The sequence below is a fragment of the Oryx dammah genome, unplaced genomic scaffold, assembly GCF_014754425.2.
Source record: "Oryx dammah isolate SB20612 unplaced genomic scaffold, SCBI_Odam_1.1 HiC_scaffold_5, whole genome shotgun sequence".
NCBI lineage: Eukaryota > Metazoa > Chordata > Mammalia > Artiodactyla > Bovidae > Oryx > Oryx dammah.
In genome coordinates, this window is record NW_024070189.1 from 70,882,587 (window position 1) to 70,901,849 (window position 19,263).

General features: G+C 47.3%; 1 protein-coding gene across 1 annotated transcript; it reads left to right on the forward strand.

The window, feature by feature from the left end:
- Positions 1-10,521: 10,521 nt before the first annotated feature.
- Positions 10,522-18,777, forward strand: F12 (coagulation factor XII). The gene is made up of 14 exons (XM_040240466.1): positions 10,522-10,581; positions 10,944-11,001; positions 14,124-14,223; positions 15,082-15,152; positions 15,428-15,538; positions 15,661-15,792; positions 15,942-16,046; positions 16,205-16,376; positions 16,478-16,662; positions 16,761-16,992; positions 17,243-17,379; positions 17,475-17,624; positions 18,204-18,349; positions 18,440-18,777. The coding sequence occupies exons 1-14, from the start codon at positions 10,525-10,527 to the stop codon at positions 18,605-18,607; spliced, it is 1,824 nt and encodes a 607-aa protein (XP_040096400.1). The 5' UTR covers positions 10,522-10,524; the 3' UTR covers positions 18,608-18,777.
- The last annotated feature ends 486 nt before the right edge of the window (positions 18,778-19,263 follow it).

Consider the following 19,263-nt stretch of genomic DNA (forward strand, 5'->3'; position numbering starts at 1 on the left):
GTAAAGAATCTGCTTGCAATGCAGGAGACCTGGCTTTGATTCCTGGGTTATGAAGATCCCCTGGAGAAGAAAATGGCAATCCACTCCAGTATTCTTGCCTGGAAAATCGCATGGACAGAGGAGCCTGGTGGGCTGCAGTCCATGGGGTTGCAAGAGTCGGACATGACTTAGTGACTAAACCACCACCACCATCCTGAGTAAGACAGGCAGGAGGTCCTTTTAAGAGGAACCATTAGAGAGAGGAATGATACCCTGTGCTGGGGAGGTGGCCAGGGGGGTGCAGAGAAGTGACCAGATTGAGAGCTATCGTGGGGATGGGACGAATAAGACTTGGCGACTGATATGGGATAAGGATGGGAAGGTATCTCACACAGTTCCCAGAATCTGACTCTTCAACCCACTCTCTACCTATGGCCAAAATGATCTTTTTATTTATTTATTTTTTCAAAATGACGTTTTTAAAAAGGGAGATCAGGGAACTTCCCTAGTGATCCAGTGGTTAAGAATTTGCCTTGCAGTGCAGGGGAGTCAGGTTCAATCCCTGGTCAGAGAACTAAGCTCCCACATGCCACGAAGCAACTAAGCCCTAAACGCAACTATTGAGCCCGAGTGCCAGAACCACTGAAGCCTGTTTGCCTAGAGCCCGTGCTCCACAACAAGAGAAGCCCCTGCAATGATAAGCACACACACCGCAACACAGAGTAGCCCTTGCTTGTGGCAACTAGAGGAAGCCTGCATGTAACAACGAAGACCCAGCACAGGCCCCCAAAGGAAAAACAACAGCAGTAAAAGTGACGAAAGGCAACGAAATGCCACCCTCAAGTAAGCTGACCTATGGCAAGGCCTACATGGTTGGGAACTGCCCAGCCATCAAGAAGAATGAAGTCAATAGCTTTATGAATGAACTTGGAAGTGGATCCTCCCCCAGCTGCACTATCTTTGAAGTGCCATGAAGTGAAGTATGCCCGTAAATGTTTGTAATGTAAGTTGCTAAATTTGGGAGCAATTTGTCATCTCTTATTAGCTGCAGTAGACAACTAATTCACTTCCCATTACACTTATAAATAAAACACAGACTGTTCCCCATGGCCTATGAGGGCCCAACTTGATCTGGGCCCATGTAGCTCTCCAACAATATTTCATACACCTCTCCCTCTTATCACACTGTGGAGCTGTGCTGTCCAATACAGTAGTCACTGGCCACATGTGCTATTTAAATTTAAATTAACTAAAAAAAAAAAAAAAGAAAGAAAAGAAAATCCAGGTCCTCAGTCACACTAGCCAGTTTTCAAGTGCTCAATAGCCACACGTGACTAACGGCTAGAGAATATTTCCATCATCACAGAAGTTCTGACAGGCCACACTCATCTAGAGGAAGGAGATGCTTCCATTTGTACAAAGGTTCCATGGTGACAGTCTAAACACCTGGGAGAAAAATGATGCCACTAAGTAAGGAGGAATGAAGGATGGTGGGCTGGGTACCTTCTGACCCCCTAAACTTGTCTTTGAATAGGCAGTTCTGCCACCTCTTGAAATCTTCCTTCCAAGTCCCTGCTGTGAAGAAGCGCTGTCTGTGTGCGTCTGTGTGGATCCAAGCACTTGTGAGCAGTAACTCAATAGTTTCTCCCTTCTGATCCCATAGGTGCTCCAGCTGCGGGAAGATAGAAACCTGAGTACCTTTCTGCTCTGATCCAAAGCAGTTGATAAGGGACCCGGATGTTCAGGAGGAACTGGCATGTGTGTAGAAACTGCTAAAGTGGGGGTAGAGGTGTCCACATGGGAAAGTTTCTTTTTTTTTTTCCTTTAAAATTTTTCTTTTTTTTTTCTTGTTTATTTTTTATAGTCTTTCTAGTTTCTTTGTAAACTCCTATAGACTGAGTCCCAATCAAAATACCAGGCTTGGCCCTTTCACATGAATCCCCATTCAAGCATCTCAACAAGCTGTGCTTGTTGGTCTGAGTGCCATTCCCTCCCTAAAGAGGTGTGGCAATCAAGGTTCTGAAAAGCAGAGCACCTGACTCAGTGATCACACTGGGGGTCAGTGGCCAAGATGGAATTTGAAGTTTTCCTGATTCAAGTTCATTGCTCTTTTTTCCCTCCAGTCCCTGCTTCCAAGGTCATTGTGCTTCTGTTCTCTAGGGTACTGACTTACAGAGCTGATCACTAGGGGTTTTGTTTTCTTTTGTTTTAGGAACTTGATGGTAAAACGTATGAACTCCTGTTTGCATCAGTTAGGAGTTTTTGACTGCAACTAAAACTGGCTAAGGTTAAAAAAAATGAAATTTATTGATTTAAGTAATTTAAAAGTACAAGTCTTGGTTCTGATTACAAGTGTTATTGCATCTCAGATCTCAAATTGCGTCACTCAAAATTTGTCTTTCCCATATTCTGACTCAGCTTTTAAAGTGTTATCTTTATCTCAGCCCCTTCTTGAGATGTTAATGGCTGCCAGCAGCTTCAAGCTCACTTCCTACCAACAGGGCCACTTTTATAGAAAGAGAAAGACTCTATTTTGATTCTAAAAATCAAAAAATTCAAAAAATCCTGGGATTGCCTCTCATTGGTTTGATTTGGGTCAGGTGTTCCTTTTGAACAAATCACTGAGGACAGAAAGAGGTAGTGTTCTTTTTTTAAATTGTGAAAAAGTCTTTAAGAAAAAAATTAAGCTAACAAAAAATTTAATGTTTCATTTTACAAAATACACCTGAAAGGAAATCTCAGTACAAAGAAAATTGTAAATCAAGGCCTCGCCAATTCCTACAGTATTAGTAATGTGTCTCAATTTCTAAAAGTAACTTCTAAAGAGCTTAAATTTAACCAAAAAGATTTTAAATGAAAATAAACTAGAATGAATAAACATGAGAAACATTCTCCCTTGAATTAAGGATCTAAGCATCCTGAGATTTCCAAAAGAGGCAGTATTCTAACTGGCCAGGCCTAGATCACATGTCCACTCCACCTTCAGCTGAGGGAAAGGGTAAGCTTTCTTCTGTCCACTTGATGGAAGGGGGGATGGGTCCCTCCCCAAAGGAACATTGAGGGCTCTTGCTAGATAAAGGAGAATGGATGCTAACGAAGGGAAATAACAGATGTCCACCAGAGGTTCTCAAATTATGTTCCAGTAGAGTTGATACCTTGATTTTTCTGGAAGTTAAAGAAAGAGACAATAGGAATGGAAAGAAGTGGAGAGTTTTGAGAAATATGTGGGCAGTGTAATGAACAGAACCTGAAGGCTGGTTAGACTTGAGGGATAAAGGAGAGTGAAAGTTCTTGGCTAGAAGCATTGGAATATGACTCTAGCTACTTATACAAAAGGGAATTTGCATCATGGGAATGCCCTCAACGGTTCATAGCATCAGCTAGAAGGAATACACTTGGAAATAAGTAGGAATAAAGGACCACTAGAGGACCAGAATGTAGGAATTACAATTGTGGTTGTCAACCTAATATCTATTTCTTACTCTTTTGCAGAGTTCCAATTCTGTTCCTGAGGCCACTTAACCTGCATGCCCCTGACTTGGCTCCAGGGTCGATTGGCCTAAGCCAGTCATAGAGAACCCCTTACCCTTGCTAGAGACTGGTTAGGAGTAGCAGATAACCCAGTTGTGGCCATTGAGCCACAAGAGGAGGTCTGCTTGGGAATTTTGGGGAGGAAACTTTCCTCATTTCTAAGAATGATCTAATGGAAGGAAAGGTCCTTCTTCACTGGAGTTTAGACATGATTCTTGGAGCTGTGGTAGCCATTTGGTGGCCATGAGGGAATCAGCTTGAAGGTATGCACACTGAAGACCATAGTAAACAAGAAAAAAGAACTTGGTTTCTTTTTTTTTTTTCTAAGTATAATTGCTTTACAATATTGTGTTAGTTTCTGCTGCACAACAGTGTGAATCAGCCAAGAACATGGATTCTTGATGACATTGTTAAACCACTGAAAGCACTGTTCCTGGAGCCCTTCCACTCTAGATCTCTTGTGATATGAAATGATAAATTTAAATTTCCTTGCTACTTAAGCTTGGGTTTTGGAAGGCATCCTGACTTATACCATGGAGCAGGGACAATCTGGCCAGGGTACAGTTGGTGAAATGGCAGACCTCCAACCCCGGCACTTTTCACCATCCTTGCTTGTGTGTCCTGCTCAGGATTCAGAATCCTGGGAGTGAGAGCCTGTTGGCCAAGTTTAGGTCTCTCTGATTACCTTAATGTAGGAAGAGGGTGATCTGGTCCGTTAGGCTTCCATAGTAGGAAGTGGTCACTGGAAATTACCCTTCCCCCACACAATAGGGAAGTTGTTGTTGTTCAGTTGCTAAGTTGTGAAGAACAACTCCCTTATTGTGTAAGGGAAGGGTAATTTCCAGTGACCACCTCCCACTATGGAAGCCTAATGGACTAGATCACCCTCTCCCTACACTAACGACCTAAACTCAGTCAATGGGTGCTCTCTCCCAGGATTCTGACTCTTTGCAACTCTATGGGCTCCTCTTTCCTCCGCTGTCTCCTGGAGTTTGCTGAAACTAATGTCCATTGAGTTGGTGATGCTATCTAGCCATCTCATCCTCTGCCACCCTCATCTCCTTTTGCCTTCAATCTTACCTAGAAGCAGGGTCTTTTCCAATGAGTTGGCTCCTTGCAGGTGGCCGAAGTATTAGAGCTTCAGCAACAGTTCTTCCAATGAATATTCAGGGTTGATTTCCTTTAGGATTGACTGGTTTGATCTTGCAATCCAAGTGACTCTCAAGAGTCTTCTCCAACACCACAATTTGAAAGTATCCATTCTTTAGCAATCAGCCTTCTTTATGGTTCAGCTCACACATTCATACATGACTACTAGAAAAAAACATAGCTCTCACTATATGGACCTTTGCTGGCAAAGCGATTTCTTTGCTTTTTAATATGCTGTCTAGGTTTGTTATAGCTTTCCTTTCAAGGAGCAAGCACCTTTTAATTTCATGGCTGCAGTTACCATCTGCAGTGATTTTGGAGCCCAAGAAAATAAAATCTGTCACTGTTTCCACTGTTTCCCCATCTATTTGCCATGAAGTGATGGGACCAGATGTCATGATCTTAGGTTTTTGAATGCTGAGTGAAAGAGAGCCAGTCTTTTTGCTCTCTTCTCTCACCTTCATCAAGAGGCTCTTTAGTTCCTCTTCATCTTCTGCCATTAGAGTAGTATCATCTGCATATCTAAGGATGTTGATATTTCTTCCAGCAATCTTGATTCCAGCTTGTGATTCATCCAGCCTGCCATTTCCCATGATGTCCTCTGCATAGAAGTGAATTAAACAGAGTGACAATATACAACCTTGTTGTACTCCCCCAATTTTGAAACAGTCCATTGTTCCATGTCCTGTTCTAACTATTGCTTCTAGACCCAAGTATAGGTTTCTTGGGAGACAGGTAAGGTAGTCGGTACTTTCATCTCTAAGAATTTTCCATTGTTTGTTGTCATCCACACAGTCAAAGGCTTTAGCATGGTCAATGAAACAGAGTTTTTCTAGAACTTCCTTGTTTTCTCCGTGATTCAGTGAATGTTGGCAATTTGATCTCTGGTTCCTCTGCCTCTTCAAAACCCAGCTTGTACATCTGGAAGTTCTTGGTTGACATACTAGGCTAAAGCCTAGCTTGAAGGATTTTGAGCATAACGTTGCTAGCATGTAAAATGAGCACAATTGTGCAGTAGTTTGAATGTTCTTTGGCATTGCCCTTCTTTGGGACTGGAATGAAAACTGACCTTTTCAGTCCTGTCACCACTGCTGGGTTTTCCAAATTTGCTGGCATATTGAGTGCAGCACTTAACAGCATCATCTTTTATGACTTGAAATAGTGCAGCTGGAATTCCATCACCTTCACTAGCTTTGTTTGTGGTAATGCTTCCTAAGGCTTCACACTCCAGGATATCTGGCTTTAGGTGAGTAACCACACCCTCATGGTTATCCGGGTCACTAAGATCTTTCTTGTATAGTTCTTCTGTGTATTCTTGCCACCCCATCTTAATCTCTTCTGCTTCTGTTAGGTCCTTGTGGTTTCTGTCCTTTACTGTGCCCATCCTTGCATGAAATGTTCCCTTGATATATCCCATTTTGTTGAAGAGATCTGTCTTTCCCATTCTATTGTTTTCCTCTATTTCTTTGCATTTGTTCCTTTAAGAAGGCCTTCTTATCTCTTCTTGCTATTCTCTGGAACTCTGCATTCAGTTGAGTATATCTTTCCCTTTCTCCCTTGCCTTTTGCTTCTCTTCTTTCCTCAGCTATTTTTAAAGCCTTCTCAGACAACCACTTAGCCTTCTTGCCTTTCTATTTCTTTCGTATGCTTTTGGTCACTGCCTCTTGCACAGCACTATGAACTTACAGCCATAGGTCTTCAGGCACTCTGTCTAGCATATCTAATCCCTTGAATCTATTCATCACCTCCACTGTATAATCATAAGAGATTTGATTTAGGTCATATCTGAATGGCCTAGTGGTTTTCCCTACTTTCTTTAATGTAAGCCTTAATTTTGCAATAAGGAGCTCATGATCTAAGCCACAGTCAGCTCCAGGTCTTGTTTTTCCTGACTGTATAGTGCTTCTCCTCCATCTTTGGCTGCAAACAGCATAATCAATCTGATTTCAGTGACTCTCTGGTGATGTCCATGTCTGTGTGTAGAGTCATCTCTTGTGTTGTTGGAAGAGGGTGTTTGCTATGACCAGTGTGCCCTGCTTCATTTTGTACTCCAAGGCCAAACTTGCCTTTTTTTCCAGGTATCTCTTGACTTCCTACTTTTGCATTCCAATCCTCTATGATGAAAAGGACATTTTTTTTCTCAGTGTGTGTGTGTTAGATCTACAAGGTATCATAGGTCTACATAGAACCAGTCAACTTCAGCTTCTTCAGCACCAGTGGTTGGGGCATAGACTTGGATTAATGTGATGTTGAATGGTTTGCCTTAGAAAGGAGCTGAGATTATTCTGTCGTTTTTGAGACTGCACCCAAGTATGGCACTTTTGTTGACTATGAGGGCTATTCCATTTCTTGTAAGGGACTCTTGTCCACAGTAGCAGATATAACGATCATCTGAATTAAAATTGACCATTCCTGTCCATTTTAGTTCACTGATTCCTCAGATGTCAATGTTCAGTCTTGCCATCTGCCTGACCACATCCAATTTACCTCTATTCATGGACCTAACATTCCAGGTTCATATGCAATATTGTTCTTTACAGAATCAGACTGTACTTTCACCACCAGACACATCCACAACTGAGCATCGTCTCTACTTTAGCCCAGATGCTTCATTCTTACTAGAGCTATTATTAATTGCCCTCTGCTCTTCCCCAGTAGCATACTGGATCACAGGCTTGTCATGGCAAAGGGGCTTGTGTAACTCAATGAAGCTATGAGCCGTGCTGTGCAGGGCCACCCAAGATGGATGTATCATACTGAAGAGTTCTGACAAAATGTGGTCTACTGGAGGAGAGAATGGCAAACCACTCCAGTATTCTTGCCTGGGTAACCCCGTGGACAGTATGAAAAGGCAAAAAAGACACGATGCTGGAAGATAAACCTCCCAGGTAGGAATGTGTCCTATATATACTGGGGAAGAGTAGATGGCAATAGGGGTGGGGTGACCCCAAATATGAGCTTCCCAGATGGCACTAGTGGTAAAGAACCTGCCTGCCAGTGCAGGAAATTTAAGAGATGTGGGTTCAGTCCTTGGGTCGGGAAGATCCCCTGGAGGAGGGCATGGCAACCCACTCCAGTATTCTTGTCTGGAGAATCCCATGGACAGAGGAGTCTGGTGAGCTACAGTCCATGGGGCTGCAAAGAGTCAGACACACCTAAAGCAACTTAGCATGCACACACAACCCCAAATAGAAACTGGCAGACTAGAGGAAGAGGAGGGGGGAACAGATGCTGAACATCCAAATACTCATGAATATCCATCTCTGGTCCCAGCAGACTGGTTGTCTCATCTCACATTCCATATAAAGCAGCCTACACTTACCATATTCTTCACCTGACATGCCACATCCAGGCTTCTGTGAAGTTGTCTTACTTGGTCTGCCTGGAAGCCCTTCTCTCCTTTTCCCACCTGCAACTCCCTATTCTTTGTGAAGATGTGTTTAAAGGCCCCTTCCATTTGGAGGGAGAGCTGGTTTCTCATCAGATGGAAGTAGTCAGTAGGCGACCAGTTCTGGGTCACAGACTGAAGTCAAGACCTGATGCAGGTGCTTTCACTTTAATGAGTTTGTCTATACCTCTCATGATTTCACTTTCATCATGGTCTTATTAGCCATTACTTCCACTTTTGAAAACAATTGTTGAAGTGGTGCCTTTATTCCTGCCCTCCTGTTGCTGTGTTTCTGTCCTAGGAAGTCTTCCATGACCTGCCTCTCTTCCATCAGAATCAAGAATTTGCTACATTCTGTCTTCACTTCATTTCCCACAAATTACTTTGGATCAGTCAGGACTTCTTTGATTGAAAATGATGGAAGTCCATTCAAATTGGTTTTAATCAGTACCTTTAACTGAGAATTCTTGAGGCTATCTCTAGTTTTAGGATCCAGATTCTCAAATAAAATAATCAATAATCACTCTACCTGTGTTAGTTATCAAACGCTGGGTAGCAAATAATCCAAAAATTTATGGCTTAAAACAACAAAAATCAACTAGGATTTTCACAACTTTAGAGGTTCAAGAATTTAGGAGCTGCTTAGCTGGATGGTCTGGCTTGAGGTTTCTAATGAGGTTGCAGGTCAGATGCTGGTTAGGGCTGCAATATCTGTGTCAAAAGTGTTCATTCACATGGCTACATGGCTGTCCAATTGGTGCTGATTATTGGCTGAAGGCTTTACTTTCTTCCCTCATGGGCCTCTCTGAAGGGCTGCTTGAGTGTTCTCACAGCATGGCAGCTGGCCTCTCCCAGAGTGAGTGATCCATGAGACCAAGACTGAAACTGTGATCCCTTTTATGACCTGGGCTCAGAAGTCAAACATATGCTTCATTCCCAGGCAGGACCTCCCTAGGCAGTGACAGAGATGGCCATCAACATTTCCAGGATTGCATTCTTAGGGACTCCAAGAGGAAGAAAGTACCTTTATCTTAAAAGTTCTGGTGAAAAGTCCCAGGGCTGACTCCGACTGGCCACACTTGTGTATGGCTTATCCCTGAACCAGTCCCTGTGGTCTAGAAATACCATACTCTGATTGGCCAGACCTAGGCCACACCCCCAGCCCTAGAACTGAGGGTAAGGTGGGCAGCGCTAGAGACTCCTGGAGGGGATGAAGGAGAAATAGTTTTCAAAGGAAAAATCAGGGTATCCTTACTGAATGAAGATAAATAGCTGTTAGGAAGGAAAAATAATACATGCCCTACACATCTCCCTTCCTTGTGTTCCAATTGCATATTTTAGCACTTCTTGGTTTAGTATTTTTGGTAATTTTTTCCATGTGTTCATTTACTTTGTAGGTAGAACTCTAAGATGGCCCTCAAGACCCCAGTGTAAACATACCTTCTCCCAGTTATTTAATCAAATGCTAATCTAGAGACTTCTGTAGAAGAATGCTGTGAATATAAGTAAGGTCCTAAATCAGCTGACCTTAAGGGAGGGAGATTTTCCTTAGTGGGCCTGACCTAATCAGATGAATCCTTAAAAGGGACAGGGTTCTTCCTAACAGAGGAAATTCAAAGGGTGAGAAGGAGTCAACATGGCAGAGATTCTCTGTTGTTGGCTTGGGAAATTGAAGGGACTCTATGGCAAGAAATGCAAGAAGCTTCTAGCAGTTGAGGGCAGCCCCTAGCTGATGGCTTGCAAGGAAACAGGGACCTCACTTACTACAAATATAAAAAAAAACTAATTCTGCCAATGACCTGAATGACCTTGGAAGGGAATTTTCCCCCAGAGCCTCCAAAGAACTTAGCCTTGAACTCAGCTTTGTGAAACTGAGCAGAAAACTGAATCACGCAGTGTAGGCCTTTAGACCCAGAGATTTGTGAACTAACTATGATATTATTCTAATCTGCAAAGTTTGTGGTTAATTTTAGACAGCAATAGAAAATGAATACACTTCCCCATTGGAGAAGGAAATGGCAACCCACTCCAGTATTCTTGCCTGGGATATCCCATGGACAGGGGAGCCTGGTGGGCTACAGTCCATGGGGTTGCAAAAGAGTCGAACATGACTTAGCAACCAAACAACAAGATACTTCCCCATGGACTCTCAGATTCCCAAAGTAGGGAGCTGCTCTTGGATTTCCTTACCCTCCTCATCCCCAGTAGGACTGGAAATGAGGCAACCCCTCTTCCTGCTTCCAGTTCTACTATCTGGGAAAGATGGGGGGAGCCCCCACTCCTTATTATTCTACTCCCACCCACCAGCTCCCAGCTTTCCCATCCTTAGGGGTTCATCAAGGAAACTCTGCTTGACTTTCCATAAACAGCCTAAAAGTGCAGCTCAACCAACCTCTGCTCCCCAGGCCTCAGGGACCTTTGACCAGTTCTATTGATCTGGACTCCTGGTCAAGTGGTTGGACCAACAGACAGACGCCATGAGGGCACTGCTGCTCCTGGGGGCCCTGCTGGTGAGCCTGGAGTCAACGGTTTCGGTGAGGACTGTGGGAACCAGCAGGGTTATACTGGGATGGTCCTTGTGGGTCCCTATCACAGCTTTGGCCTCTGACCATGACCTTTTGGCCCAGGAGATTGGAAGTCCTGTTTGGAAAGATGAGGCAAGCCCATAAGGCCCAAGTAGAGGAGAGAGAGAATAGACAGACTGGTGGCTATGAGGATGTGGCCTGCAATTCTAGGGGAGAGGGAAATTGAGGAGACAACAGGAGTAAAGAGGGGCTGGGCCTTTGGAGGAAATCTCTGCATTTCAGGGCTGTGAGAGGAAGCTGGGGACTAGCATGGGACAGGAGCAGGCAATGACTTTCTGGCAAAATTCCCTGTCTTCTTCTCTCCCTCATAGACTCCACCTTGGAAAGGCCCCAAGAAGCATAAGCTCACAGAGAGTGATCACACAGTGGGTAAGTAGCCTGAGACCACCTCCAGAGAGAGCCTCGGACAGGGATGAGTCATGAAACGGTGTGCAGATTGTTAGTCTTTGGCCCTTGGAGTGGGAGGGAGGATCCTGGGCAGTCTTCACTCTTACCCCCAGAGTTGTCTGGCTGGCATTCAGACCTGAGTGCCTGCTATGTGTCAGGTCTTGTGCAAGTGAGTGTTGCAGACCCAGAGTGATAGTGAGCTGTGTGCTCCCTGAGGACAGGTCGGGGCTGTATCTGAGTGCCTGGCCCAGCACCTGCTCTTCTTCCTCAGCTTCCCAGGCCTGTGTCATCCTTTCCTCTTCTTGATGTATCTCACAGGCATCAGGCATGCCACACAAAGGCCAGGGCCCTTGACGGACAAGAAAGGATTGAGAGCAGGGCTTTAGAGCCCAAGTGCTTCTGAATCCCAGCCTCATCACTCATGGGCTGGGTGGCTCTGGGTCAGTGACTTGACTTCTCCAAGCTTAAATTTCCCCACCTGTGAAACCAACCTGGTAATGGTAAAACTCTTAAGGTTGCTGAGAAGGAGAAATGAGTCATTTATCCTGGTGAGACATTCAGCCCACATTTTGGTGCATGGTAAATGCTTAAAATATATTGACTTTTATTATCAAGTTTCCTTTTAGATGAGGGATATCTGCCGTCTCCCCCTAGCTCCCTATTGTCTTTATTCTTCTAGACACTAAATATTTACCTAGAGTTGTAAACTAGAGCTTGCTCTGGTAAGCCTGGCCTGGTGGGATGAGACAGTCCCTCAGCATGGCCCTGAGGCCCAGCCCAGCCAACCCTGACTACCTCATCTCCTCTCTTCAGCACTTCACACCCAGCCAAGTAGGTCTTCTTCCTCTAGCCTGACCCAACCTAGCTGCTCTGTCCTTGCCTAATCACCAACTTAAGGTCCTCCATTCCATTTGGGCTTCCCTTGTGGCTCAGCTGGTAAAGAATCTACCTGCAGTGTGGGAGATCTGGGTTCAATCCCTGAGTTGGGAAGATCCCCTAGAGAAGGGAAAGCCTACCCACTCCAGTATTCTGGCATGGAGAATTCCATAGACTATACAGTCGAAGAAAAGAGTTGAACACGACTGAGCGATTTTCACTTGCTTTTTTTCCCATTCCATTTGCATCTTAAAGGTCTATCTCAGATGCCTCTCCCTCTTTCTTTACTATCCTGTCCGTGATTTGGCCCTCAGCACAAGTGCCACTATGCCTTTAACAATATGAGCTAATGTATATCAAACACAGACTATGTGCCAGACTCTCAGTGTTTTACAGACAATCTCATTCAAGTTTAACAACACTCCTTTGAAGTATATACAGTCAGTTCTCATTATTCCTAGCAGTCATATTCTATAAAGTCACCATGAACACTGAATTAGCAAAAACCACACCATTACTCCTAGAGGAAATACAGGGTTAGGTTCCTGTGAGCTCTGGTTACATTTTCATCACCATCAATATATAACCTTGCCTTATGTGTGATTTTGTTTAAAGACACTTTCCTTAATAGATGTTGTTGATTCATTGATATTGAACTCATGGCCAGTGGCACTATTAGCTCACACCTGGATGAAACTTACCTAGTCTGAAAATGCCCTCTATAATATACATCACAGCCCTCTTGTGCATAGGAACACTGGACCACACTCTAGCACTCTACTTGGCAACCATTTTCAAGCAAAATCATTTACCAAAAGCACAAAATTTGAAAATGTGGCACTAAATAGAGTGTGAAAAGGACACTTGTTTACAGTAGGAGCTGAACAAGAAGCAGAGCATCACTTCATTTGACTTTAGCTGGGAATGTGCACTTCGGGTGACTCAAATTTTTCACCACTCTGTGCATACCTACAAATGATCATGAAAGAACCTTGAGTATTGGTTTGAGGTTACAGATAAATTTTAGTGAGATGTGCAGATAAGCAAACACAGAATCTGAATAATGAAGCTCAATTGTACTCTTTTTTAAAAATTATGATAGCAATATTTTTACTGTAAAAACTACAGAAGTTACAGAAATAGAAGAGAAGGAAAAGTTACCCACAATCCACTATCTTCCAAAAACCACTTTTAGAAATTTTGGAGATATCCTTCTAGATTTATTTTTTTATGCATATGTAAAAATACTTGTTAAAAAAAAATAGGACATGCTGTTTTTGACTGACTTTATTTAAAATTATGAATATATTTCTGTGCAAATAGACCTGTATCATTATTTTTTTTCATTGTGGTAAAATACACATAACACAAAATGCTCTACCTCAACCATTTATTTATTTATTTGGCTGCACCGGGTCTTTGTTGAGGCTCATTGGGACCTCCCTAGTTGCAGAACTTGTGATCTAGAGCACAGGTTCACTAGTTGCAGCACTCAGGACTTAATTGCCCCAGCTTGTGGGATCTTGATCTTAGTTCCCTGATTGGGGATCAAACCCATATCCCCTGCATTGGAAGGTGGACTCCTAACCACTAGATCACCAGGGAAGTCCCTACCTCAACCATTTTTAAGTCCAGTTCAGTGGTATTAAATATGATAATACTGTTGCGCAGTCCTTACCACTATCCATCTACAATTCTTTTCATCTTGCAAAACCTAAACCCTTCATCTTTACTATGTATTATTTTTGCCATTTTAGAGATGAGACAAGTAAGGCTCAGAATGGTCAAGTAACTTCAACATTCAGCAAGTATTTACTAAGTGCCTGCTTTATGGCAAGCAGTCTTCTAGGCCTGAGGTCTGCAGACTTGTCCAAAGTCACCCAGTTAGTAGTTGGTGGAGTCAGGAGTCCACCCCAGCTGTCAGACTCCAGAACCCAACTCTTAAGCAGGGTGTGGTCTTGAAGGTAGGGCTTGCCAGGTGGCACTAGTGGTAAAGAACCCGCTTGCCAATACAGGAGACATAAGAGACACAGGTTCAGTCCCTGGATCCGCTGGAGAAGGGCATGGCATCCCACTCCAGTATCCCTGCCTGGATAATCCCCATAGCATGCACGCATGGTCTTGAAGGTCTTTTCAAAGGTCTATCCTTTTTCCAACCAGACTGTGAGGGTGGTTCCTGGTCAATGGGGGCACAGGGAAAGGCATTAAAGAGTGTGTTATCCCTGCAGTTCTCACTGTCACCGGGGAACCCTGCCACTTCCCCTTCCAGTACCACCGGCAGCTGTATCATAAATGCATCCACAGAGGCCGGCCAGGCCCCCGACCTTGGTAAGACTACCCAGGAAGGGTTGGAGCAGGGGTCTTCTGTGGACTCTGCCCTCCCTTCTGTCCAGGGAACCCTGCTTGAAGAGAGGGGGTTGTGATAGGGGAGGTGAGCTTAGCCCCTTGGGCAAAGCAGGGAAACCTCATCTCTTTCATTTATTGAAGTATAGTTGATTTACAATATTGTGTTGGTTCCAGGTGTACTGCAAAATGATTCATTTATATATATATATATGTATATATATATATATATATATAAATACGTATACATGGGCTTCCCTAGTGGCTTAGCTGGTAAAGAATCCGCCTGCAGTGCGGGAGCCTGGGTTCGATCCTTGGGTTGGGAAGATCCCCTGGAGAAGGGAAAGGCTACCCACTCCAGTATTCTGGCCTGGAGAATACATATGTGTATGTGTGTGTGTGTGTGTGTGTGTGTATGTTATTATAAGACATTGAAAATAATTACTGGTATACAGTAAATCCTTGTTGCTTATCTATTTCATGTATAGTAGTTTCTCTCCATTAATCTCATATTCCTGATTTAGCCCCTCCCTTTCCACTTTGGTAACTGTAAGTTTGTTTTCTATGTCTGTGAGTCTGTTTCTATTTTGTATATAGATTCACCTGTATTCTTGTTTAGATTCCACATGTAAGTGATATCATATAATATTATCTTTATCTGACTCACTTCACCTGTATATTAATTCCCCAGGTCCATCCATGTTGCTGCAAATGGCAATGTTTTATTCTTCTGCTATGGCTGAGTAATATTCCACTGTGTATGTGCCACCTCCTCTTCAACCGCTCGTCTGTCGATGGGCACTTGGGTCACTTCCACATCTTAAGGTTTGTCTCTTTCTGCAGGTGCGCTACTACCCCCAACTTTGAGAAGGACCAACGATGGGCATACTGCCTGGAGCCCAAGAAAGTGAAAGGTGCCATACAACCTTTGGAGTGACCCAGGGCCCTCTCCCCACCCCTAGCTCCTCTCCTGGGTATCATCAGACCCAAAATACATGGGATTCTGGGCCCCCCTCACCCCCAGAGGGAAAAGTTCTAAGAGTGGGTAGCCTCATTTTGCAGGTGGGTAAACTAAGGCTTGGAAACTTGGAGGGCCAAGGTCAAAAGACAAGCACATTGGGGTAGGGACCTGGCCCCTTCTGTCTGACTCCGGCTCCCTGCTCTTTCTCCCTCTGTGTCCATCTCTCAGACCACTGCAGCAGACGCAATCCCTGCCAGAAGGGAGGGACCTGTGTGAACATGCCGGATGGCCCACGCTGCATCTGTGCAGACCACTTCACTGGGAAGCACTGCCAGAAAGGCGAGGAGATGCTGAGGCCAGGGATGGGGGCACTGGGGAACAGGGGCAGCCTCAGACCCACTGAAGAAGTCCTGTGGATTCCCGGAGACTTGTCATGGTCCCTCTTCTCCTTTTGTCCTCAGAAAAGTGCTTTGAGCCCCAGTTTTTCCGGTTCTTCCACGAGGATGAAATATGGCATAGGCTTGAGCCAGCAGGTGTAGTCAAGTGCCAGTGCAAGGGTCCGCATGCCCAATGCAAGCCACTGGCCAGCCAGGGTGAGTAGATTGGTGGGGAGCTGGGCAGGGACCAGAGTGGAAGGTGAGGAAGAAAGGCTGGCCGGAGGCCGGGTGGTGTGCCAGTGTAAGAGGGAGCTCTCTGGGCCGTCTTTGGGCCTAGGGGTGACTCAGAGTGCTCCTTCCCCCAGTCTGCCGCACCAACCCGTGTCTCAACGGGGGCAGCTGCCTACAGGCGGAGGGCCACCGCCTGTGCCGTTGCCCGCCTAGCTTCGCGGGACGTTTGTGCGATGTAGGTGAGTTAAGGTCTCTAGGAAGCAGAAGCCCCACCCCCACGTGGGAAGGACTGCAGAGAGGGAGGAGGGGGAGTGGCGCCGTGGGTGAGAGGGCGGCTGGGGGCGGCGGGGAGGGACCAAATCATCACCTAGCGGCGAGGAGCCTCCTCTCTCCGCAGACCTCAGAGCCAGTTGCTACGACGACCGCGACCGCGGACTCAGCTACCGCGGCACGGCCGGGACTACGCTGTCCGGCGCACCCTGTCAGTCGTGGGCCTCCGAGGCCACCTACTGGAATGTGACCGCAGAGCAAGTGCTGAACTGGGGACTGGGCGACCACGCCTTCTGCCGGTGCGCGCGTGGGACGCGGCTGGAAGTCCCCTTTCGCTCCAGGGCCCTTCGAGGGCTTCTCACGTTCAAAATAGCGCCTCCGCCCCACCTCGTGGTTACAGGAACCCCGACAACGACACCCGCCCGTGGTGCTTCATTTGGAAAGGCGACCGACTGAGCTGGAATTACTGCCGCCTGGCACCGTGCCAGGCCGCAGCTAGGCACGAGCACTTCCCCTTGCCCTCGCCGTCGGCTTTGCAGAAACCTGAGTCCACGACCCAGACCCCTCTTCCATCCCTGACTTCAGGTAGTTGCGAAGGGTCTAGCGGAGAGGGCGTAGGACGAGCTATATTCCAACCGATCGACCGTGGGTCTCCAGGTCCTCAGCCTGGGCTCCTCCCACAGGCTGGTGCTCGCCGCCCGAACAGCCGACTCCTCTGGCCAGTGCAGGCCCCGGGGGCTGTGGACAGCGGCTCCGCAAATGGCTGTCCTCGCTGAACCGCGTCGTCGGAGGACTGGTGGCGCTCCCCGGGGCGCACCCCTACATCGCCGCGCTGTACTGGGGCCAACATTTCTGTGCCGGCAGCCTCATCGCCCCCTGTTGGGTGCTGACTGCGGCTCACTGCCTGCAGAACCGGCGAGTGTCCTCGAGCTCAGCTCCCCGCCCGGGACCCGTCTAGAGCCTCTCTCCTCTGCGCTCAGCTTCCCCGCAACACCCGAACTCGTGCCCTACCTCTCTGCGTCCCCGCTCACCTTTGCCCCCTTCTCCCTTTCAGAGCTTCCCAGGAGGAAGCCGAAACCTATTTGGGGGTTCGGAAGAAGGGGGCTCCCACAGGATGCCTGTGGCCCGCTCTGAGCGCGCTTCCTTTTCCCGACCCTGTCCCCAGACCCGCGCCGAAGGAGCTGACCGTGGTGCTCGGCCAGGACCGCCACAACCAGAGCTGTGAGCAGTGCCAGACGCTGGCAGTGCGGGACTACCGCCTCCATGAGGCCTTCTCGCCCGTCACCTACCAGCACGACCTGGGTGCGTGGAGGAGCCCCCGCGGGGATCAGGGGAAAGGGTGGGCAGGGCTCGAAGTCCGGGCGTCCCAGTCTCACGCTTCTCCCCTCCCTGGATAGCTCTGGTGCGCCTGCAGGAGAGCGCGGACGGCTGCTGCGCGCACCCGTCGCCTTTCGTCCAACCAGTGTGCCTGCCGAGTAGCGCCTCCCGCCCCGCCGAATCCGAAGCCGCAGTCTGCGAGGTGGCCGGCTGGGGTCACCAGTTCGAGGGTAGGCAGAACGGCTGGAAGCGGGAAGGAGGCTTCTGGCCACCGGGGTAGGCAAGAGAAGCCTGCAGGTGGACAGATGGAGCCGATCTGGTGGGTTGTGGGGACGCGCAGGGCCCCTGCCTCTGCAGTCTGCTTCTCCAACGGCTTGAAATTCACTGTCGGGGGAGTGGGGGAGTCCCCAGAACTCCTGTGGCGAAGCGGGAGAGCCGCATGTTCTCTGGATTCCCTCTGGGCACTGGGCTGCAAGGGCTACTAGAACGCTGGCCCGCGATGGACCCGCTGGTGGGTTGGATGGGGAGCAAGGTTTTGAGCCACTGGATGGGAAGTGAGGGTGGGGTTCAGAAGCAGTCCTGTTTCCTCCTGGTTCATTCACATCACAGTTCCTCTCTGGCTTCCTGCCTATGGGATAGGTGTTAAAGGCAACTCATTCCCTGTGTTAAAGGCAACTCAGTCCCTCCCGGGCTTGCTGCGAGGGAGACAGGAGATTATAGCGGGTTTGAGAGCCTGGTAAAGCCAGGTCCATGTCCTGGGCGTCAAGTGGACTCTGGAGGGGTGTGAGGAAAGTGCTCTCGGTTCGCAGGTGGGGAATATTCCAGCTTCCTGCAGGAGGCTCAGGTGCCGCTCATTGATCCGGAGCGCTGCTCCGCCCCCGACGTGCACGGAGCAGCCTTTACCCACGGCATGCTCTGCGCTGGCTTTCTGGAGGGCGGCACCGACGCATGCCAGGTGAGCCTGGGGCCCCGCTTGGCGCCCTTCCCCAACCCAGTCAAGGACGGACTCCCAGCCAAGGACCCTGAGCCGCGGTCCCTAATGCAGGGTGACTCCGGAGGCCCTCTGGTGTGTGAGGATGAGACCCCTGAGCGCCAGCTCATCCTGCGAGGCATAGTCAGCTGGGGCTCAGGTTGCGGCAACCGCTTCAAGCCGGGTGTGTACACCGACGTGGCCAACTACCTAGCCTGGATTCGGGAGCACACCGCTTCGTGACGGCCCAGCGACTGTCTTTCCCTTCTGAGCAGTTCTGGAATGGAAGCGTGGAAGCGTGTCTGACAGGGGTTATGGATAGCAAGGACTGCTTTCCATTCCCCCCAGCGCTGCCAGCCTGGGGCCAGGCATGGCATAGGCACTCAATAAAGTGCTTTCGAAGCTGCTTGAAAGGTTCAGCTCTTCAAGGTCCTGTTGGGAAATGCCAAGACAGTATGTGCTGTGTGCTTAGTCGCTCAGTTGTGTCCGACTCTTTTACAACCCCATGGACTGTAGCCTGTCAGGCTCCTCTGTCCTTGGAGATTCTCCAGGCAAGAATACTGGAGTGGGTTGCCATGCCCTCCTCCAGGATATTTTCCCAACCCAGGGATCGAACCCAGGTCTCCCGCATTGCAGGCAGATTCTTTACCCAAAATAGTATACTGGTACTCAACGTCTTCAGACCCAGTCAGAGAACAGAATCTATTGAGATCTGATGCAATATTTAAATTCACGTCCAGCTGATATTTACTAAGCCACACTGTGTACCAAACCAGTGTGAGGTGATTCCATGAATATGAAACTAATATTTTAAGTTTACAGAAAGGAGTTCTCAGCCTCGACTGTACTTCAAATCACCTTGGGGAGCTTTTTGAACCTATGCCCAACACCCACCTCAG